General features: G+C 55.0%; 2 protein-coding genes and 1 long non-coding RNA gene across 4 annotated transcripts in view; 1 reads left to right on the top strand and 2 right to left on the bottom strand.

Moving 5' to 3' along the window:
* The window catches only part of LOC145517952 (uncharacterized), a 76,179-nt gene that overhangs the window by 11,788 nt on the left and 41,435 nt on the right, over window positions 1–22,956 (top strand). Inside the window, exons 4-9 of the long non-coding RNA XR_014062438.1 lie at window positions 255–480; window positions 3,589–3,700; window positions 7,890–8,115; window positions 11,229–11,340; window positions 15,530–15,755; window positions 18,865–18,976. This is a non-coding gene — a long non-coding RNA (uncharacterized LOC145517952). The remainder of the gene's footprint in view (window positions 1–254; window positions 481–3,588; window positions 3,701–7,889; window positions 8,116–11,228; window positions 11,341–15,529; window positions 15,756–18,864; window positions 18,977–22,956) is intronic.
* LOC145517944 (uncharacterized) lies at window positions 5,740–7,524 on the bottom strand. The gene is made up of 3 exons (XM_081521285.1): window positions 7,355–7,524; window positions 6,643–6,955; window positions 5,740–6,392 (listed from the first exon to the last, which is right to left on the bottom strand). Exons 1-3 carry the CDS (start codon window positions 7,487–7,489, stop codon window positions 5,764–5,766), a joined length of 1,077 nt encoding a protein of 358 aa, XP_081377411.1. The 5' UTR covers window positions 7,490–7,524; the 3' UTR covers window positions 5,740–5,763.
* On the bottom strand, window positions 13,370–22,807 carry LOC145517925 (uncharacterized). Of its 2 annotated transcripts, none has more exons than XM_081521262.1 (3): window positions 22,631–22,807; window positions 21,919–22,231; window positions 13,370–14,032 (listed from the first exon to the last, which is right to left on the bottom strand). In XM_081521262.1, the coding sequence occupies exons 1-3, from the start codon at window positions 22,763–22,765 to the stop codon at window positions 13,404–13,406; spliced, it is 1,077 nt and encodes a 358-aa protein (XP_081377388.1). In that variant the 5' UTR covers window positions 22,766–22,807; the 3' UTR covers window positions 13,370–13,403. The 2 variants fall into 2 exon arrangements, with proteins under 2 accessions (XP_081377388.1, XP_081377387.1); XM_081521261.1 differs by lacking the exon at window positions 13,370–14,032 and adding an exon at window positions 21,016–21,668 and having other exon boundaries at window positions 22,631–22,800.

Here is a 22,956-nt window from a genome sequence, read left to right as displayed (position 1 = left end):
GGAATCTCTGGGTTTCTGACTGCTCGACCACCCCCCTTAGGCCATGTGCAGGCACAGTGACAGCCACACAGCCCAGCCCACAGCCCTGGGGAGGCCTGGGTGCAGCCAGGGCCTGAGCTCCGAGGACCCCGCTGCTCTCAGACCAGGCTCCTTCTTCTCATAAGTGGTGTGGCCCTGGACAAGCATATGCCCCTCAGGGTTTCCCCAGTCTCTCCATCTGCAGAGAGGGGGTCATTCTCCCATCTGTTTCCTAGGTCTGGCGGCCTACGAGCAGCTCCATGCCTTTCCACCTGGGGCCGATATCACGTGGAGCTTGTGCGCTGAGACTTCAGAAAGAAAGACTCCATCCAGGGCTGACACAGCACAGAATGGGGCAGAACGAGGCCTGGATGCGCCGTGGAACCCAGGAAAAGGCACTCCCCCTCCTGACTGTTTTGAGACCCCGCATCCAAATTGGAGCACCGAAAGGAAGACTCGAAGGTCTCCCTCTCTTATAGAAAAGAGTAGCCAACTTTCTGGTCCTCTGTTTGCATTGAGATTCTGTTCAAGTGTCCCAGCTCGGCTTCTGCGGGTGGCTGAGCTTCTAATGGATCCCTGGGTTCTTGTCTTTTCCTCTCCAAACCTTCCGTCCTTTTCCCCCTTCTGGGGTGGATGGGCGCTGTCATTGCTTCTACCTTCGAGACAGAGTGATGAAAAGTCTGGGCCATCGACTCCTTTCCTCTCTTTGGTTCCGTGTCTCTCTCTGGCTGTGTCCCTCTCTTTTCCTTTCTCGATTCAGTCTGTGTCTTCCTCTTTCTCTCTCGTGTGTGGATGGATGGATGCTAGGAATGCACATGTATATGATTAGATGAGGGTTATGTTTTAGGGATAGGTTAGAGGGAGAGAAAGGCTTTAGGTCGGAGTTGGTCATGGGGGAAGGGTCAAGGGTGGTGGTGGTGTTTCTTGGAATCTGAGTGCTGTGCATTCTTCGTCTCTTTCCATATGAACCCCTTCTCAGATACACCACTTGCAAGGAGTCTCTCATGTTCCGTTTCCTATCTTTTGCATTTGTGAATGCTTAGCTTCTCTGTTGTGAAGAGGTTCCATTGGATGGAAACCCATTGGTGTACTTCGTTTCCCTCTTTCCCTTACTTGAAGAGACCCATTTCTACCTCCGCCCAGCAAATGGCAAGGAGACTCTGATGTTAAGGAGCCTTTGACCTACGCTTCTTTCTAGCTATCTCATGACATCAGCCTTTAGGGTGAGGGTTTTCCCCGATATTGAGGTGGTGTGAGATCAAAACCAATAGCGTTCTTCAGATGTAGCTGTCTGGTTTTCCCATGGACATTGATTGAAGAGGCTTTCTTGTTCCCATTTGGATATTCTCCCCTTCTGTGTCAGAGACGAGTTGACCATGGATGCCGGGGTTTGTTTCTGGACCCTCAACTTGATTCCATCGATCTGGATCTGTGTGTGTTGTTGTATTCCCAATAGCATACTGTCCTGCTGCTGCCGCTGCGGCTAAGTCACTTCAGTCGTGTCTGACTCTGCGCGACCCCATGGCCTGCAGCCTACCAGGCTCCTCTGTCCAGGGCACTTTCCAGGCAAGAGTACTGGAGTGGGTCGCCATCGCCTTCTCCGATACTCTCCTGAGGATCCTAGTTTGCTCGTCTAATTTCCTTTCACACAACCTTGGATGTCCGTATCGGGGCTTTTTCGTCGGATTGTATTGACAATTTAGGCTCTTTTCTGTTTCCGAAACCCCTGTTGCAATTCTTTGTTCGGTGCGAAAATGCATTGGCATTTTGGGAGGAATAGCATCGAAGCTGTGGATTGCCTTGTGGGGCTGTGACATCATTTTCCCAATAGGAATTCTTTCAAGCCCTGAGCACAGCTTCTCTTTGCAGCGATTGGTGTGGGCTTGATCTTCCTTCTTCCATCTCTCACCGTTTTGTGAGAACAGGTCCTTCCTTCCCTTCTGGGTTAGATGGACTCGTGGGTATCACTTCAGTGAATGGCATTGTCAGTGGGGGTGATAATTCCCTTCTCATTGGAAGACTTTGCTGTGAGTATTAGAAATGCAAGTGATTTCTCTTCCCCTTCCTCCCTGTCCATCTCTCAGAGCCACCGGGAAACAGAGGCCTCATCCAGGGTCACACAGGCCCGAGGGAGTGCAACTAGACTGTTGTTTCTTCAGGCCCTCTGTGCTGGACATCATCCGGGATACTCTGTGTGTGTCTTCCTCAGTCTGGTGTCCCTTCAGACCTTTCCCTAGTTTTCACAGGCTTGTTGTGTTGGTGTTCTTTGTCTGTTTGGAGACACATCCTTGAGAAGCTTTGTGTTTCCACTCATTCATCTCGCGATGTATGACCTGTCTTTTGCTTTTGTCATGAGGTCTTTCCCACAGTAGATATCTTTGATTTTGCAAAGTCCACTGTATTCTCTGGGTTGTTTTGTGGACTGCCTTTTAGTTTTGTGTGTGAAGACTCAAAGCACGTGTCCGGTTTCTGCTCATTGTTCTTCTAGATTTGTGACAAGTTTTCATGGAAACTTTGTCTAGGGATAACTGGAAGTGAACTCGATGTAAAGTGTCAAGTCTCCATCTGCATTCATGTCATGCCCTGCAGTTTCCAATTCCCTCTTCCTGAGTGGTTTTGGAGACCTTGTGGGAAGTTCGGTTGCATCGGAGTTTGCGTTTCCATCTTGAGTAGATTCACACTGTTCTGCCCTCAGGGACACTGTCAAGGGGGAGTGAGGAGCAGCCTGCACTTCCAGCAGTGACCACACGGTGGGGCGAGTGCTGCTCTCCCCTCTGGGAGCCCCAGGCCACAGGCATCCCAGTGAGGAGCCAGCTTTGTGCTCAGCTGAAAGGAGTTAGTCTCTCAGGATCCTCTGAGCCCTTGCCTTTGGATCACCCAGGGTGGGCATTTACTGTGACAGAAAAAAATTGCCCTGAATTCCATGGACGGAAGAGCCTGGCTGTGTAGAGTTCGTGAGTTGCCGTGAATCAGACACAACTGAGGACACAAAAATTCAATAGACTAAAACCCTTTTTGGGGGTGGGGGAAGTGAAAGGGGGTGATGTGGGCTTTTTTGTCTTATATAATAGCCAAGGGAAATCTAGTTTAAACCTAAATTCACATAGATGGGAAAGGTATAGCTCTCCGTCACCCTATTAAAAAAAAAAAAACTACTTAACTTTTCTGAAAGTTTATTTAGTAGCTTCCTTGAGCAGTTCATTGTGAAGCTTTTTTTTTTTTCTGTCACTTTGGCCTCATTAAAAAGTACGGTTTGCCTTTACTGGATAATTTCGTTCATTGGTTTGTTAGGGAATCTTGGTAATATTTGAGTTTCCTGGGGAGCATGGTCACATGACCTGGCCCTGGCCAATCGGTGCGTTCCACCTCCCTGGCCACTGTGATTGGCTCCGGACTGGGGCAGTGCCCAATCGGGGCCCAGGGTCGGGCCTCACGTTGGAAGCCAGGGGAAGACGAGCTCTCGTCCTGCTGGGGTAGGGGAAGGGGTGGGGCCAGGGGAGGTCAGGCTCCAGCAGTGGGAGGGGCTTGAGGTCCGCCTGCGGCAGTTGGTGACCTTCCTGCTCCCCTCAGGGCAGAGCCGCCGGCCTGAGAATGAGGGCACTGCTGAGCCCAGGGGCTGGGATGGCCCGTTGCTGCTGTGGTCCCAGAGCTCCACCCGAGACCTGAGGGAGGCCGTCTGCCCGTGAGTCCTCTCCCGCTTGTCTGTCAGCTTGTTTGAACCATGCTGGGTTTTCTGCCCAGCTGGCTAAGGGGAGTCCCTGGAAATGCAAGGGTGTGGGTTTTGGCAGACTTCAGGGAAGACATGCCAGATGAGCCTGGGAGACTCCCGCTTAATCTGGATTCAGGAGATATCTCTTCGGGCCAGCTAGTAATTGTAGGATAAGCCTAATGAGTCTTCACAGGATGAAGAGAGTAACGTGCCAAGGTAGCAATCGATGTCCTCATTCGAGAGGATGAAGCTGGTGCTCAGAGAAGGGGGGAACTTGGCCACAGCAAGGAGGTGTGCACCCAGACAGAACCCCCAGATCCGGCCATTTGAGCTCAGGGAGGCCACTGGTGTGGCTTGTCCCTGTGGCAGGGGCCGAGGCACGCAGCCCACCCTGATTCCTGCGGGGGCCTGACTTGGGAAGTGCCATCTGGTAGCTTTGAGACTCACCAAACCAAATTGCATTGGAGAGAGGAAGGACACCTTCCTTCATCCACCCCCCACCCCCGCCGGATTCCCACATACCCTGACCCCTTTCTCTGGATTTCGGAGCCATTTCCCGAGTCCCGCTCATATGACCTCATTCGAAGTGCACTGTGGACGAGCTGCCATCTGCAGCTGCTACCACAGCAGCCAAGGGCTTTAGCTCCCGAGTACCTCCCTTCCTTTGGAACTTGGGGGCCCTCTACTCCCCACTTGCACGCCACAGACCTTTGCTGAGGATTGTGGGGACCCTCACTCAGTTTGCAGCACGTTGTAGCCATCCCTGTCCTCTCAATTCCTCCCTTGCAACTCAGCTTGTGAGCTCCTTTGGAGCAGCGTGGCCCACCTGGCTGCAACGGAAGAGACACAGCTGACAGTGAAACAACAGCTTAGATCTGACAGCCGGAAAGCTCTGTCAAAAGGGACCTCCCTCTTCACACCGTAGAGGCTGTAGGAGCCGCCAGGGTTTGGGAACCAGTGCTGGGGCCAAAATGACTCCACAGCTGTTTTCCTTCCTGGGGAGGGTTCTGGCTCGAGTGGGAATGGCTCAAGTCTCCTAAGGTTCTGAAAGCCCACTGTGTGCAGATTCACGGTACACAGAGAGGAGAAGGTGGAGTCCTGCCCTGGAGGTGGGCACAGCTCACGGATGAGCCAGGCAGGCAGGCAGGCAGGCAGGGCATGAGAACACCTGAGCTGCCTTCATGAGTGAATGGTGTGGGGGCAGAGGAAGAGAAGCCGGTCTGCTCCCTCATGTGGTGCCCAGGGCAGGTTGTCCCCAGAGGAAACCCTTACGACGGTGAGGACTATCACTGCTGTTTCCCAAGGGGTTCCGTCGGTGCGTGTCTTCCCCGGAGCGGTCAGGCCGTCTCTAAAGTACACTGGCCATGGGCATTGCCTCTCCTTGGAACTTCCCATGTGTTTCTCGTTTTTATGGAACAGTGATTTTTCTAGAGGGGTTCTGGGCCACAAGGTTGTTGGGTCATTTTCTAGCCTTCTGTCGTGAAGAACGCTTTCCTGGGCGTTGGGGTGGTTTGTTGTTCCAGCTCCCTTTCTTGGCTTCTTTTGGGAGCTGGTGCAACAAGAGGAGCTCAGCCTCTGCCTTCTGGCTGAGATGTCACCCTTCAAACAGCAATGCCTGCCTGGAGATAATGATGGCATTTGCCAAAAGGGCTTCGTTTGGCACATGATATCTTGAAAGGACGTACACCGTCCTTTCAGCTATCAAAGGCTACTTCAAAGGACATAAAAATGAGAACTCTCCAATGGAGTCTTACAGTAGGTGGAGAGTCCGAAAAAAACTCCTTCAGTCATTTCACTGAGAGGCATTGATTGGGGACACCAAGAATATAGGAAGGAATGCAGAAAGAAAAGATGAAATTGTGTTCAGGATCGGGGGGGAGGGATGAACAGGGCGTGCTTGCCTTGAATCCAGGCTTTGTTGGCGGGTGGGGCATAAAGATGGAAGGGGTCTGCAACTACAAAGTGGTGATGGTAACACAGTATCACCAGAGTTACACAACAGTGTTCCCAAATTGCAACAATGATGAAAAAGTTTACTAATCCCAACTTAACCAACAGAAATACACGAAACCATACAAACAATAAAACATCACCAGAAAGGTGGAAACAAACCAAATGCAAAGCAGTTCAGGGGAAAGGAACTCCATGTCCCCTGGGGGCAGAACGAGTTGCCGGCGTCCACGGTGAGCAGACAGGGATGGAGGCTGCAGAGCCGACCGCTGCCCTGGACGTGGTGTTTCCGGCAAGGGCTCTGGGTCTCTGTCCAGAGCGGGGGCTCGTTCTTCCTGCAGGGGCGGGTGAGTCATCGTCGGCGTCTGGGTGTTGCGCGGGAGCCAGGGCAGGCTCTCCCTGCCGAGGCGGTGACTCCTCCTCTGCCTCGGGTTCTCCTGCCAAAGCCCGAGCAGGTACAGGTGCACGTGGAAGTGGAGGTTCTCGCTGAGGGGGTGGGACATCAGTGCCTGGAGCTGGGGGTCCTGCAGGCACGGAGATCCGATCTGCCTGGTGTGCTGGCCAGTACCCAGCTGGCCTGGTGTCTCTGCGAGGGCAAGTCTCGGTTCTCCATCTGCCCTCGGTGGATTCCTGGGTCCTGCACCTGGAGCCACCACCTCTGTAGGGACAGGTCTGGGAAGTGGAGCCTGGTTCCAGTTGGAGGCCAGTGCTAGAGCTGGGGGAGAAGCAAAGTTTACCCACAGGCCAGCCTTGGCATGTGCGTATCCCGGGACAGAAAGCTTCCAAGAGATTCCCAAAGAATACCCAGCGTCGGATGTCTTTTGGGACTGAAGTGTGCAAGATGGGGGTGGGGGTGTGAGGCCAGCGCTTGCTGCAGGCCCAGCAGCATCTTTCGGGGACTCGTCCCTGTGTAGCTCAGCACCCCCTCCCCACACACTCCCGTGCACCAGCCCCAGCGTCCTCACCTCTGTGCTCTGGCGTGCTGGGCTCCAGGTCCTCCTGCTGCCTCAGAGGCCGGGGTTCTCGGGACTCTGGGTCGGAGCCGGGTGTGCTGAGCTCCGTGGCAGCCTCAGACTGGGCCGCCGGGTGTATCCTGGGCGGTGTCTCGGCAGCAGGCCTTCCCCGCCTCCGCTTCGCCCCCGGTGGGGCTGATGCCTCCGTGGGCACGCTCACCTGGAGCCTGCACTGGGCCTCACGGGCGGGGGGGTGGTGCTCCGACCCCTCCCTCCAGGAGGTGGACGGGGTGTCCCCGTCCTCGGCCTCATCACGTGGGAAGCTCTGCAACGACAGTGACCGTCAGCCAGCCGTGCTGGGAGTTTTCCGAGCTGGGCCCGGCCAGTGGAGCCGCTGCTTCTGCCTGCTCGAACTTCTCTTCCCAGAAGGGTCAGAGACGTGTGTCTGCTCACATCCCCACCCGGGAGGAAAGAGACCCACCTGAGGGTGTGAGGTCAGCCTGGGCGGCCGGCGCTGCCCGCACTCTCCCCATCCCACCCAGCCTGCTCTCCCCTGGGGTGTGGACACAACTTGTCCGCAGGCTTCTGACCCCACATCCGCCTGGGCTTCCTTGAGGGAGACACACCCCGAGAAACCCGCATCCACACACACAGGCAAAGGACCCGGTGTTTCCGGGTGGCATGGGAGAGGTGGCCTGGCCCGGCCTGGGGCTCCCCGTGTTACCTTTCTGTTTCTCCGGGCAAAGGGCCAGAGGCCTCTCGGGGGTGCCCTGAGCCAACGTCGACAGGGTGCCCACGCACACTGCCTGTGAGCTCTCCTGCGGCCCCGGGCTCTGGGCAGGGGCAAACAGCAGAACATCCTGGCAGCAAGTGATCTGGCTGGGGGCTCCTCTCCGCTCTGGAGGCCTGGATACCCGGGTTGCGGGTTCTGTTGGGTTCTGTTGCCGGCAGGTGACATCATTTCCTGGGGTTCGTGCTGAGGTCCCTTCCCCAAAACTTCCCAAGGGAATCTCTGGGTTTCTGACTGCTCGACCACCCCCCTTAGGCCATGTGCAGGCACAGTGACAGCCACACAGCCCAGCCCACAGCCCTGGGGAGGCCTGGGTGCAGCCAGGGCCTGAGCTCCGAGGACCCCGCTGCTCTCAGACCAGGCTCCTTCTTCTCATAAGTGGTGTGGCCCTGGACAAGCATATGCCCCTCAGGGTTTCCCCAGTCTCTCCATCTGCAGAGAGGGGGTCATTCTCCCATCTGTTTCCTAGGTCTGGCGGCCTACGAGCAGCTCCATGCCTTTCCACCTGGGGCCGATATCACGTGGAGCTTGTGCGCTGAGACTTCAGAAAGAAAGACTCCATCCAGGGCTGACACAGCACAGAATGGGGCAGAACGAGGCCTGGATGCGCCGTGGAACCCAGGAAAAGGCACTCCCCCTCCTGACTGTTTTGAGACCCCGCATCCAAGTTGGAGCACCGAAAGGAAGACTCGAAGGTCTCCCTCTCTTATAGAAAAGAGTAGCCAACTTTCTGGTCCTCTGTTTGCATTGAGATTCTGTTCAAGTGTCCCAGCTCGGCTTCTGCGGGTGGCTGAGCTTCTAATGGATCCCTGGGTTCTTGTCTTTTCCTCTCCAAACCTTCCGTCCTTTTCCCCCTTCTGGGGTGGATGGGCGCTGTCATTGCTTCTACCTTCGAGACAGAGTGATGAAAAGTCTGGGCCATCGACTCCTTTCCTCTCTTTGGTTCCGTGTCTCTCTCTGGCTGTGTCCCTCTCTTTTCCTTTCTCGATTCAGTCTGTGTCTTCCTCTTTCTCTCTCGTGTGTGGATGGATGGATGCTAGGAATGCACATGTATATGATTAGATGAGGGTTATGTTTTAGGGATAGGTTAGAGGGAGAGAAAGGCTTTAGGTCGGAGTTGGTCATGGGGGAAGGGTCAAGGGTGGTGGTGGTGTTTCTTGGAATCTGAGTGCTGTGCATTCTTCGTCTCTTTCCATATGAACCCCTTCTCAGATACACCACTTGCAAGGAGTCTCTCATGTTCCGTTTCCTATCTTTTGCATTTGTGAATGCTTAGCTTCTCTGTTGTGAAGAGGTTCCATTGGATGGAAACCCATTGGTGTACTTCGTTTCCCTCTTTCCCTTACTTGAAGAGACCCATTTCTACCTCCGCCCAGCAAATGGCAAGGAGACTCTGATGTTAAGGAGCCTTTGACCTACGCTTCTTTCTAGCTATCTCATGACATCAGCCTTTAGGGTGAGGGTTTTCCCCGATATTGAGGTGGTGTGAGATCAAAACCAATAGCGTTCTTCAGATGTAGCTGTCTGGTTTTCCCATGGACATTGATTGAAGAGGCTTTCTTGTTCCCATTTGGATATTCTCCCCTTCTGTGTCAGAGACGAGTTGACCATGGATGCCGGGGTTTGTTTCTGGACCCTCAACTTGATTCCATCGATCTGGATCTGTGTGTGTTGTTGTATTCCCAATAGCATACTGTCCTGCTGCTGCCGCTGCGGCTAAGTCACTTCAGTCGTGTCTGACTCTGCGCGACCCCATGGCCTGCAGCCTACCAGGCTCCTCTGTCCAGGGCACTTTCCAGGCAAGAGTACTGGAGTGGGTCGCCATCGCCTTCTCCGATACTCTCCTGAGGATCCTAGTTTGCTCGTCTAATTTCCTTTCACACAACCTTGGATGTCCGTATCGGGGCTTTTTCGTCGGATTGTATTGACAATTTAGGCTCTTTTCTGTTTCCGAAACCCCTGTTGCAATTCTTTGTTCGGTGCGAAAATGCATTGGCATTTTGGGAGGAATAGCATCGAAGCTGTGGATTGCCTTGTGGGGCTGTGACATCATTTTCCCAATAGGAATTCTTTCAAGCCCTGAGCACAGCTTCTCTTTGCAGCGATTGGTGTGGGCTTGATCTTCCTTCTTCCATCTCTCACCGTTTTGTGAGAACAGGTCCTTCCTTCCCTTCTGGGTTAGATGGACTCGTGGGTATCACTTCAGTGAATGGCATTGTCAGTGGGGGTGATAATTCCCTTCTCATTGGAAGACTTTGCTGTGAGTATTAGAAATGCAAGTGATTTCTCTTCCCCTTCCTCCCTGTCCATCTCTCAGAGCCACCGGGAAACAGAGGCCTCATCCAGGGTCACACAGGCCCGAGGGAGTGCAACTAGACTGTTGTTTCTTCAGGCCCTCTGTGCTGGACATCATCCGGGATACTCTGTGTGTGTCTTCCTCAGTCTGGTGTCCCTTCAGACCTTTCCCTAGTTTTCACAGGCTTGTTGTGTTGGTGTTCTTTGTCTGTTTGGAGACACATCCTTGAGAAGCTTTGTGTTTCCACTCATTCATCTCGCGATGTATGACCTGTCTTTTGCTTTTGTCATGAGGTCTTTCCCACAGTAGATATCTTTGATTTTGCAAAGTCCACTGTATTCTCTGGGTTGTTTTGTGGACTGCCTTTTAGTTTTGTGTGTGAAGACTCAAAGCACGTGTCCGGTTTCTGCTCATTGTTCTTCTAGATTTGTGACAAGTTTTCATGGAAACTTTGTCTAGGGATAACTGGAAGTGAACTCGATGTAAAGTGTCAAGTCTCCATCTGCATTCATGTCATGCCCTGCAGTTTCCAATTCCCTCTTCCTGAGTGGTTTTGGAGACCTTGTGGGAAGTTCGGTTGCATCGGAGTTTGCGTTTCCATCTTGAGTAGATTCACACTGTTCTGCCCTCAGGGACACTGTCAAGGGGGAGTGAGGAGCAGCCTGCACTTCCAGCAGTGACCACACGGTGGGGCGAGTGCTGCTCTCCCCTCTGGGAGCCCCAGGCCACAGGCATCCCAGTGAGGAGCCAGCTTTGTGCTCAGCTGAAAGGAGTTAGTCTCTCAGGATCCTCTGAGCCCTTGCCTTTGGATCACCCAGGGTGGGCATTTACTGTGACAGAAAAAAATTGCCCTGAATTCCATGGACGGAAGAGCCTGGCTGTGTAGAGTTCGTGAGTTGCCGTGAATCAGACACAACTGAGGACACAAAAATTCAATAGACTAAAACCCTTTTTGGGGGTGGGGGAAGTGAAAGGGGGTGATGTGGGCTTTTTTGTCTTATATAATAGCCAAGGGAAATCTAGTTTAAACCTAAATTCACATAGATGGGAAAGGTATAGCTCTCCGTCACCCTATTAAAAAAAAAAAAATACTACTTAACTTTTCTGAAAGTTTATTTAGTAGCTTCCTTGAGCAGTTCATTGTGAAGCTTTTTTTTTTTTTTTCTGTCACTTTGGCCTCATTAAAAAGTACGGTTTGCCTTTACTGGATAATTTCGTTCATTGGTTTGTTAGGGAATCTTGGTAATATTTGAGTTTCCTGGGGAGCATGGTCACATGACCTGGCCCTGGCCAATCGGTGCGTTCCACCTCCCTGGCCACTGTGATTGGCTCCGGACTGGGGCAGTGCCCAATCGGGGCCCAGGGTCGGGCCTCACGTTGGAAGCCAGGGGAAGACGAGCTCTCGTCCTGCTGGGGTAGGGGAAGGGGTGGGGCCGGGGGAGGTCAGGCTCCAGCAGTGGGAGGGGCTTGAGGTCCGCCTGCGGCAGTTGGTGACCTTCCTGCTCCCCTCAGGGCAGAGCCGCCGGCCTGAGAATGAGGGCACTGCTGAGCCCAGGGGCTGGGATGGCCCGTTGCTGCTGTGGTCCCAGAGCTCCACCCGAGACCTGAGGGAGGCCGTCTGCCCGTGAGTCCTCTCCCGCTTGTCTGTCAGCTTGTTTGAACCATGCTGGGTTTTCTGCCCAGCTGCCTAAGGGGAGTCCCTGGAAATGCAAGGGTGTGGGTTTTGGCAGACTTCAGGGAAGACATGCCAGATGAGCCTGGGAGACTCCCGCTTAATCTGGATTCAGGAGATATCTCTTCGGGCCAGCTAGTAATTGTAGGATAAGCCTAATGAGTCTTCACAGGATGAAGAGAGTAACGTGCCAAGGTAGCAATCGATGTCCTCATTCGAGAGGATGAAGCTGGTGCTCAGAGAAGGGGGGAACTTGGCCACAGCAAGGAGGTGTGCACCCAGACAGAACCCCCAGATCCGGCCATTTGAGCTCAGGGAGGCCACTGGTGTGGCTTGTCCCTGTGGCAGGGGCCGAGGCACGCAGCCCACCCTGATTCCTGCGGGGGCCTGACTTGGGAAGTGCCATCTGGTAGCTTTGAGACTCACCAAACCAAATTGCATTGGAGAGAGGAAGGACACCTTCCTTCATCCACCCCCCACCCCCGCCGGATTCCCACATACCCTGACCCCTTTCTCTGGATTTCGGAGCCATTTCCCGAGTCCCGCTCATATGACCTCATTCGAAGTGCACTGTGGACGAGCTGCCATCTGCAGCTGCTACCACAGCAGCCAAGGGCTTTAGCTCCCGAGTACCTCCCTTCCTTTGGAACTTGGGGGCCCTCTACTCCCCACTTGCACGCCACAGACCTTTGCTGAGGGTTGTGGGGACCCTCACTCAGTTTGCAGCACGTTGTAGCCATCCCTGTCCTCCCAATTCCTCCCTTGCAACTCAGCTTGTGAGCTCCTTTGGAGCAGCGTGGCCCACCTGGCTGCAACGGAAGAGACACAGCTGACAGTGAAACAACAGCTTAGATCTGACAGCCGGAAAGCTCTGTCAAAAGGGACCTCCCTCTTCACACCGTAGAGGCTATAGGAGCCGCCAGGGTTTGGGAACCAGTGCTGGGGCCAAAATGACTCCACAGCTGTTTTCCTTCCTGGGGAGGGTTCTGGCTCGAGTGGGAATGGCTCAAGTCTCCTAAGGTTCTGAAAGCCCACTGTGTGCAGATTCACGGTACACAGAGAGGAGAAGGTGGAGTCCTGCCCTGGAGGTGGGCACAGCTCACGGATGAGCCAGGCAGGCAGGCAGGCAGGCAGGGCATGAGAACACCTGAGCTGCCTTCATGAGTGAATGGTGTGGGGGCAGAGGAAGAGAAGCCGGTCTGCTCCCTCATGTGGTGCCCAGGGCAGGTTGTCCCCAGAGGAAACCCTTACGACGGTGAGGACTATCACTGCTGTTTCCCAAGGGGTTCCGTCGGTGCGTGTCTTCCCCGGAGCGGTCAGGCCGTCTCTAAAGTACACTGGCCATGGGCATTGCCTCTCCTTGGAACTTCCCATGTGTTTCTCGTTTTTATGGAACAGTGATTTTTCTAGAGGGGTTCTGGGCCACAAGGTTGTTGGGTCATTTTCTAGCCTTCTGTCGTGAAGAACGCTTTCCTGGGCGTTGGGGTGGTTTGTTGTTCCAGCTCCCTTTCTTGGCTTCTTTTGGGAGCTGGTGCCACAAGAGGAGCTCAGCCTCTGCCTTCTGGCTGAGATGTCACCCTTCAAACAGCAATGCCTGCCTGGAGATAATGATGGCATTTGCCAAAAGGGCTTCGTTTGGCACATGATATCTTGAAAGGACGTACACCGTCCTTTCAGCTATCAAAGGCTACTTCAAAGGACATAAAAATGAGAACTCTCCAATGGAGTCTTACAGTAGGTGGAGAGTCCGAAAAAAACTCCTTCAGTCATTTCACTGAGAGGCATTGATTGGGGACACCAAGAATATAGGAAGGAATGCAGAAAGAAAAGATGAAATTGTGTTCAGGATCGGGGGGGAGGGATGAACAGGGCGTGCTTGCCTTGAATCCAGGCTTTGTTGGCGGGTGGGGCATAAAGATGGAAGGGGTCTGCAACTACAAAGTGGTGATGGTAACACAGTATCACCAGAGTTACACAACAGTGTTCCCAAATTGCAACAATGATGAAAAAGTTTACTAATCCCAACTTAACCAACAGAAATACACGAAACCATACAAACAATAAAACATCACCAGAAAGGTGGAAACAAACCAAATGCAAAGCAGTTCAGGGGAAAGGAACTCCATGTCCCCTGGGGGCAGAACGAGTTGCCGGCGTCCACGGTGAGCAGACAGGGATGGAGGCTGCAGAGCCGACCGCTGCCCTGGACGTGGTGTTTCCGGCAAGGGCTCTGGGTCTCTGTCCAGAGCGGGGGCTCGTTCTTCCTGCAGGGGCGGGTGAGTCATCGTCGGCGTCTGGGTGTTGCGCGGGAGCCAGGGCAGGCTCTCCCTGCCGAGGCGGTGACTCCTCCTCTGCCTCGGGTTCTCCTGCCAAAGCCCGAGCAGGTACAGGTGCACGTGGAAGTGGAGGTTCTCGCTGAGGGGGTGGGACATCAGTGCCTGGAGCTGGGGGTCCTGCAGGCACGGAGATCCGATCTGCCCGGTGTGCTGGCCAGTACCCAGCTGGCCTGGTGTCTCTGCGAGGGCAAGTCTCGGTTCTCCATCTGCCCTCGGTGGATTCCTGGGTCCTGCACCTGGAGCCACCACCTCTGTAGGGACAGGTCTGGGAAGTGGAGCCTGGTTCCAGTTGGAGGCCAGTGCTAGAGCTGGGGGAGAAGCAAAGTTTACCCACAGGCCAGCCTTGGCATGTGCGTATCCCGGGACAGAAAGCTTCCAAGAGATTCCCAAAGAATACCCAGCGTCGGATGTCTTTTGGGACTGAAGTGTGCAAGATGGGGGTGGGGGTGTGAGGCCAGCGCTTGCTGCAGGCCCAGCAGCATCTTTCGGGGACTCGTCCCTGTGTAGCTCAGCACCCCCTCCCCACACACTCCCGTGCACCAGCCCCAGCGTCCTCACCTCTGTGCTCTGGCGTGCTGGGCTCCAGGTCCTCCTGCTGCCTCAGAGACCGGGGTTCTCGGGACTCTGGGTCGGAGCCGGGTGTGCTGAGCTCCGTGGCAGCCTCAGACTGGGCCGCCGGGTGTATCCTGGGCGGTGTCTCGGCAGCAGGCCTTCCCCGCCTCCGCTTCGCCCCCGGTGGGGCTGATGCCTCCGTGGGCACGCTCACCTGGAGCCTGCACTGGGCTTCACGGGCGGGGGGGTGGTGCTCCGACCCCTCCCTCCAGGAGGTGGACGGGGTGTCCCCGTCCTCGGCCTCATCACGTGGGAAGCTCTGCAACGACAGTGACCGTTAGCCAGCCGTGCTGGGAGTTTTCCGAGCTGGGCCCGGCCAGTGGAGCCGCTGCTTCTGCCTGCTCGAACTTCTCTTCCCAGAAGGGTCAGAGACGTGTGTCTGCTCACATCCCCACCCGGGAGGAAAGAGACCCACCTGAGGGTGTGAGGTCAGCCTGGGCGGCCGGCGCTGCCCGCACTCTCCCCATCCCACCCAGCCTGCTCTCCCCTGGGGTGTGGACACAACTTGTCCGCAGGCTTCTGACCCCACATCCGCCTGGGCTTCCTTGAGGGAGACACACCCCGAGAAACCCGCATCCACACACACAGGCAAAGGACCCGGTGTTTCCGGGTGGCATGGGAGAGGTGGCCTGGCCCGGCCTGGGGCTCCCCGTGTTACCTTTCTGTTTCTCCGGGCAAAGGGCCAGAGGCCTCTCGGGGGTGCCCTGAGCCAACGTCGACAGGGTGCCCACGCACACTGCCTGTGAGCTCTCCTGCAGCCCCGGGCTCTGGGCAGGGGCAAACAGCAGAACATCCTGGCAGCAAGTGATCTGGCTGGGGGCTCCTCTCCGCTCTGGAGGCCTGGATACCCGGGTTGCGGGTTCTGTTGGGTTCTGTTGCCGGCAGGTGACATCATTTCCTGGGGTTCGTGCTGAGGTCCCTTCCCCAAAACTTCCCAAGGGAATCTCTGGGTTTCTGACTGCTCGACCACCCCCCTTAGGCCATGTGCAGGCACAGTGACAGCCACACAGCCCAGCCCACAGCCCTGGGGAGGCCTGGGTGCAGCCAGGGCCTGAGCTCCGAGGACCCCGCTGCTCTCAGACCAGGCTCCTTCTTCTCATAAGTGGTGTGGCCCTGGACAAGCATATGCCCCTCAGGGTTTCCCCAGTCTCTCCATCTGCAGAGAGGGGGTCATTCTCCCATCTGTTTCCTAGGTCTGGCGGCCTACGAGCAGCTCCATGCCTTTCCACCTGGGGCCGATATCACGTGGAGCTTGTGCGCTGAGACTTCAGAAAGAAAGACTCCATCCAGGGCTGACACAGCACAGAATGGGGCAGAACGAGGCCTGGATGCGCCGTGGAACCCAGGAAAAGGCACTCCCCCTCCTGACTGTTTTGAGACCCCGCATCCAAGTTGGAGCACCGAAAGGAAGACTCGAAGGTCTCCCTCTCTTATAGAAAAGAGTAGCCAACTTTCTGGTCCTCTGTTTGCATTGAGATTCTGTTCAAGTGTCCCAGCTCGGCTTCTGCGGGTGGCTGAGCTTCTAATGGATCCCTGGGTTCTTGTCTTTTCCTCTCCAAACCTTCCGTCCTTTTCCCCCTTCTGGGGTGGATGGGCGCTGTCATTGCTTCTACCTTCGAGACAGAGTGATGAAAAGTCTGGGCCATCGACTCCTTTCCTCTCTTTGGTTCCGTGTCTCTCTCTGGCTGTGTCCCTCTCTTTTCCTTTCTCGATTCAGTCTGTGTCTTCCTCTTTCTCTCTCGTGTGTGGATGGATGGATGCTAGGAATGCACATGTATATGATTAGATGAGGGTTATGTTTTAGGGATAGGTTAGAGGGAGAGAAAGGCTTTAGGTCGGAGTTGGTCATGGGGGAAGGGTCAAGGGTGGTGGTGGTGTTTCTTGGAATCTGAGTGCTGTGCATTCTTCGTCTCTTTCCATATGAACCCCTTCTCAGATACACCACTTGCAAGGAGTCTCTCATGTTCCGTTTCCTATCTTTTGCATTTGTGAATGCTTAGCTTCTCTGTTGTGAAGAGGTTCCATTGGATGGAAACCCATTGGTGTACTTCGTTTCCCTCTTTCCCTTACTTGAAGAGACCCATTTCTACCTCCGCCCAGCAAATGGCAAGGAGACTCTGATGTTAAGGAGCCTTTGACCTACGCTTCTTTCTAGCTATCTCATGACATCAGCCTTTAGGGTGAGGGTTTTCCCCGATATTGAGGTGGTGTGAGATCAAAACCAATAGCGTTCTTCAGATGTAGCTGTCTGGTTTTCCCATGGACATTGATTGAAGAGGCTTTCTTGTTCCCATTTGGATATTCTCCCCTTCTGTGTCAGAGACGAGTTGACCATGGATGCCGGGGTTTGTTTCTGGACCCTCAACTTGATTCCATCGATCTGGATCTGTGTGTGTTGTTGTATTCCCAATAGCATACTGTCCTGCTGCTGCCGCTGCGGCTAAGTCACTTCAGTCGTGTCTGACTCTGCGCGACCCCATGGCCTGCAGCCTACCAGGCTCCTCTGTCCAGGGCACTTTCCAGGCAAGAGTACTGGAGTGGGTCGCCATCGCCTTCTCTGATACTCTCCTGAGGATCCTAGTTTGCTCGTCTAATTTCCTTTCACACAACCTTGGATGTCCGTATCGGGGCTTTTTCGTCGGATTGTATTGACAATTTAGGCTCTTTTCTGTTTCCGAAACCCCTGTTGCAATTCTTTGTTCAGTGCCAAAATGCATTGGCATTTTGGGAGGAATAGCATCGAAGCTGTGGATTGCCTTGTGGGGCTGTGACATCATTTTCCCAATAGGAATTCTTTCAAGCCCTGAGCACAGCTTCTCTTTGCAGCGATTGGTGTGGGCTTGATCTTCCTTCTTCCATCTCTCGCCGTTTTGTGAGAACAGGTCCTTCCTTCCCTTCTGGGTTAGATGGACTCGTGGGTATCACTTCAGTGAATGGCATTGTCAGTGGGGGTGATAATTCCCTTCTCATTGGAAGACTTTGCTGTGAGTATTAGAAATGCAAGTGATTTCTCTTCCCCTTCCTCCCTGTCCATCTCTCAGAGCCACCGGGAAACAGAGGCCTCATCCAGGGTCACACAGGCCCGAGGGAGTGCAACTAGACTGTTGTTTCTTCAGGCCCTCTGTGCTGGACATCATCCGGGATACTCTGTGTGTGTCTTCCTCAGTCTGCTGTCCCTTCAGACCTTTCCCTAGTTTTCACAGGCTTGTCGTGTTGGTGTTCTTTGTCTGTTTGGAGACACATCCTTGAGAAGCTTTGTGTTTCCACTCATTCGTCTCGCGATGTATGACCTGTCTTTTGCTTTTGTAATGAGGTCTTTCCCACAGTAGATATCTTTGATTTTGCAAAGTCCACTGTATTCTCTGGGTTGTTTTGTGGGCTGCCTTTTTGTTTTGTGTGTGAAGACTCAAAGCACGTGTCCGGTTTCTGCTCATTGTTCTTCTAGATTTGTGACAAGTTTTCATGGAAACTTTGTCTAGGGATAACTGGAAGTGAACTCGGTGTAAGGTGTCAAGTCTCCATCTGCATTCATGTCATGCCCTGCAGTTTCCAATTCCCTGTTCCTGAGTGGTTTTGGAGACCTTGTGGGAAGTTTGGTTGCATCGCAGTTTGCGTTTCCACCTTGAGTAGATTCACACTGTTCTGCCCTCAGGGACACTGTCAAGGGGGAGTGAGGAGCAGCCTGCACTTCCAGCAGTGACCACACGGTGGGGCGAGTGCTGCTCTCCCCTCTGGGAGCCCCAGGCCACAGGCATCCCAGTGAGGAGCCAGCTCTGTGCTCAGCTGAAAGGAGTTAGTCTCTCAGGAGCCTCTGAGCCCTTGCCTTTGGATCACCCAGGGTGGGCATTTACTGTGACAGAAAAAAGTTGCCCTGAATTCCATGGACGGAAGAGCCTGGCTGTGTAGAGTTCGTGAGTTGCCGTGAATCAGACACAACTGAGGACACAAAAATTCAATAGACTAAAACCCTTTTTGGGGGTGGGGGAAGTGAAAGGGGGTGATGTGGGTTTTTTTGTCTTATATAATAGCCAAGGGAAATCTAGTTTAAACCTAAATTCACATAGATGGGAAAGGTATAGCTTTCCGTCACCCTATTAAAAAAAAAAAAACTACTTAACTTTTCTGAAAGTTTATTTAGTAGCTTCCTTGAGCAGTTCATTGTGAAGCTTTTTTTTTTTTTCTGTCACTTTGGCCTCATTAAAAAGTACGGTTTGCCTTTACTGGATAATTTCGTTCATTGGTTTGTTAGGGAATCTTGGTAATATTTGAGTTTCCTGGGGAGCATGGTCACATGACCTGGCCCTGGCCAATCGGTGCGTTCCACCTCCCTGGCCACTGTGATTGGCTCCGGACTGGGGCAGTGCCCAATCGGGGCCCAGGGTCGGGCCTCACGTTGGAAGCCAGGGGAAGACGAGCTCTCGTCCTGCTGGGGTAGGGGAAGGGGTGGGGCCGGGGGAGGTCAGGCTCCAGCAGTGGGAGGGGCTTGAGGTCCGCCTGCGGCAGTTGGTGACCTTCCTGCTCCCCTCAGGGCAGAGCCGCCGGCCTGAGAATGAGGGCACTGCTGAGCCCAGGGGCTGGGATGGCCCGTTGCTGCTGTGGTCCCAGAGCTCCACCCGAGACCTGAGGGAGGCCGTCTGCCCGTGAGTCCTCTCCCGCTTGTCTGTCAGCTTGTTTGAACCATGCTGGGTTTTCTGCCCAGCTGCCTAAGGGGAGTCCCTGGAAATGCAAGGGTGTGGGTTTTGGCAGACTTCAGGGAAGACATGCCAGATGAGCCTGGGAGACTCCCGCTTAATCTGGATTCAGGAGATATCTCTTCGGGCCAGCTAGTAATTGTAGGATAAGCCTAATGAGTCTTCACAGGATGAAGAGAGTAACGTGCCAAGGTAGCAATCGATGTCCTCATTCGAGAGGATGAAGCTGGTGCTCAGAGAAGGGGGGAACTTGGCCACAGCAAGGAGGTGTGCACCCAGACAGAACCCCCAGATCCGGCCATTTGAGCTCAGGGAGGCCACTGGTGTGGCTTGTCCCTGTGGCAGGGGCCGAGGCACGCAGCCCACCCTGATTCCTGCGGGGGCCTGACTTGGGAAGTGCCATCTGGTAGCTTTGAGACTCACCAAACCAAATTGCATTGGAGAGAGGAAGGACACCTTCCTTCATCCACCCCCCACCCCCGCCGGATTCCCACATACCCTGACCCCTTTCTCTGGATTTCGGAGCCATTTCCCGAGTCCCGCTCATATGACCTCATTCGAAGTGCACTGTGGACGAGCTGCCATCTGCAGCTGCTACCACAGCAGCCAAGGGCTTTAGCTCCCGAGTACCTCCCTTCCTTTGGAACTTGGGGGCCCTCTACTCCCCACTTGCACGCCACAGACCTTTGCTGAGGATTGTGGGGACCCTCACTCAGTTTGCAGCACGTTTTAGCCATCCCTGTCCTCTCAATTCCTCCCTTGCAACTCAGCTTGTGAGCTCCTTTGGAGCAGCGTGGCCCACCTGGCTGCAACGGAAGAGACACAGCTGACAGTGAAACAACAGCTTAGATCTGACAGCCGGAAAGCTCTGTCAAAAGGGACCTCCCTCTTCACACCGTAGAGGCTGTAGGAGCCGCCAGGGTTTGGGAACCAGTGCTGGGGCCAAAATGACTCCACAGCTGTTTTCCTTCCTGGGGAGGGTTCTGGCTCGAGTGGGAATGGCTCAAGTCTCCTAAGGTTCTGAAAGCCCACTGTGTGCAGATTCACGGTACACAGAGAGGAGAAGGTGGAGTCCTGCCCTGGAGGTGGGCACAGCTCACAGATGAGCCAGGCAGGCAGGCAGGCAGGCAGGGCATGAGAACACCTGAGCTGCCTTCATGAGTGAATGGTGTGGGGGCAGAGGAAGAGAAGCCGGTCTGCTCCCTCATGTGGTGCCCAGGGCAGGTTGTCCCCAGAGGAAACCCTTACGACGGTGAGGACTATCACTGCTGTTTCCCAAGGGGTTCCGTCGGTGCGTGTCTTCCCCGGAGCGGTCAGGCCGTCTCTAAAGTACACTGGCCATGGGCATTGCCTCTCCTTGGAACTTCCCATGTGTTTCTCGTTTTTATGGAACAGTGATTTTTCTAGAGGGGTTCTGGGCCACAAGGTTGTTGGGTCATTTTCTAGCCTTCTGTCGTGAAGAACGCTTTCCTGGGCGTTGGGGTGGTTTGTTGTTCCAGCTCCCTTTCTTGGCTTCTTTTGGGAGCTGGTGCAACAAGAGGAGCTCAGCCTCTGCCTTCTGGCTGAGATGTCACCCTTCAAACAGCAATGCCTGCCTGGAGATAATGATGGCATTTGCCAAAAGGGCTTCGTTTGGCACATGATATCTTGAAAGGACGTACACCGTCCTTTCAGCTATCAAAGGCTACTTCAAAGGACATAAAAATGAGAACTCTCCAATGGAGTCTTACAGTAGGTGGAGAGTCCGAAAAAAACTCCTTCAGTCATTTCACTGAGAGGCATTGATTGGGGACACCAAGAATATAGGAAGGAATGCCGAAAGAAAAGATGAAATTGTGTTCAGGATCGGGGGGGAGGGATGAACAGGGCGTGCTTGCCTTGAATCCAGGCTTTGTTGGCGGGTGGGGCATAAAGATGGAAGGGGTCTGCAACTACAAAGTGGTGATGGTAACACAGTATCACCAGAGTTACACAACAGTGTTCCCAAATTGCAACAATGATGAAAAAGTTTACTAATCCCAACTTAACCAACAGAAATACACGAAACCATACAAACAATAAAACATCACCAGAAAGGTGGAAACAAACCAAATGCAAAGCAGTTCAGGGGAAAGGAACTCCATGTCCCCTGGGGGCAGAACGAGTTGCCGGCGTCCACGGTGAGCAGACAGGGATGGAGGCTGCAGAGCCGACCGCTGCCCTGGACGTGGTGTTTCCGGCAAGGGCTCTGGGTCTCTGTCCAGAGCGGGGGCTCGTTCTTCCTGCAGGGGCGGGTGAGTCATCGTCGGCGTCTGGGTGTTGCGCGGGAGCCAGGGCAGGCTCTCCCTGCCGAGGCGGTGACTCCTCCTCTGCCTCGGGTTCTCCTGCCAAAGCCCGAGCAGGTACAGGTGCACGTGGAGGTGGAGGTTCTCGCTGAGGGGGTGGGACATCAGTGCCTGGAGCTGGGGGTCCTGCAGGCACGGAGATCCGATCTGCCCGGTGTGCTGGCCAGTACCCAGCTGGCCTGGTGTCTCTGCGAGGGCAAGTCTCGGTTCTCCATCTGCCCTCGGTGGATTCCTGGGTCCTGCACCTGGAGCCACCACCTCTGTAGGGACAGGTCTGGGAAGTGGAGCCTGGTTCCAGTTGGAGGCCAGTGCTAGAGCTGGGGGAGAAGCAAAGTTTACCCACAGGCCAGCCTTGGCATGTGCGTATCCCGGGACAGAAAGCTTCCAAGAGATTCCCAAAGAATACCCAGCGTCGGATGTCTTTTGGGACTGAAGTGTGCAAGATGGGGGTGGGGGTGTGAGGCCAGCGCTTGCTGCAGGCCCAGCAGCATCTTTCGGGGACTCGTCCCTGTGTAGCTCAGCACCCCCTCCCCACACACTCCCGTGCACCAGCCCCAGCGTCCTCACCTCTGTGCTCTGGCGTGCTGGGCTCCAGGTCCTCCTGCTGCCTCAGAGGCCGGGGTTCTCGGGACTCTGGGTCGGAGCCGGGTGTGCTGAGCTCCGTGGCAGCCTCAGACTGGGCCGCCGGGTGTATCCTGGGCGGTGTCTCGGCAGCAGGCCTTCCCCGCCTCCGCTTCGCCCCCGGTGGGGCTGATGCCTCCGTGGGCACGCTCACCTGGAGCCTGCACTGGGCCTCACGGGCGGGGGGGTGGTGCTCCGACCCCTCCCTCCAGGAGGTGGACGGGGTGTCCCCGTCCTCGGCCTCATCACGTGGGAAGCTCTGCAACGACAGTGACCGTCAGCCAGCCGTGCTGGGAGTTTTCCGAGCTGGGCCCGGCCAGTGGAGCCGCTGCTTCTGCCTGCTCGAACTTCTCTTCCCAGAAGGGTCAGAGACGTGTGTCTGCTCACATCCCCACCCGGGAGGAAAGAGACCCACCTGAGGGTGTGAGGTCAGCCTGGGCGGCCGGCGCTGCCCGCACTCTCCCCATCCCACCCAGCCTGCTCTCCCCTGGGGTGTGGACACAACTTGTCCGCAGGCTTCTGACCCCACATCCGCCTGGGCTTCCTTGAGGGAGACACACCCCGAGAAACCCGCATCCACACACACAGGCAAAGGACCCGGTGTTTCCGGGTGGCATGGGAGAGGTGGCCTGGCCCGGCCTGGGGCTCCCCGTGTTACCTTTCTGTTTCTCCGGGCAAAGGGCCAGAGGCCTCTCGGGGGTGCCCTGAGCCAACGTCGACAGGGTGCCCACGCACACTGCCTGTGAGCTCTCCTGCGGCCCCGGGCTCTGGGCAGGGGCAAACAGCAGAACATCCTGGCAGCAAGTGATCTGGCTGGGGGCTCCTCTCCGCTCTGGAGGCCTGGATACCCGGGTTGCGGGTTCTGTTGGGTTCTGTTGCCGGCAGGTGACATCATTTCCTGGGGTTCGTGCTGAGGTCCCTTCCCCAAAACTTCCCAAGGGAATCTCTGGGTTTCTGACTGCTCGACCACCCCCCTTAGGCCAT

Source organism: Giraffa tippelskirchi, chromosome 8 (assembly GCF_054371585.1).
Source record: "Giraffa tippelskirchi isolate mGirTip1 chromosome 8, T2T-mGirTip1v1.2.pri, whole genome shotgun sequence".
Lineage (NCBI taxonomy): Eukaryota > Metazoa > Chordata > Mammalia > Artiodactyla > Giraffidae > Giraffa > Giraffa tippelskirchi.
This window is presented reverse-complemented; position numbering and strand designations above follow the sequence as displayed.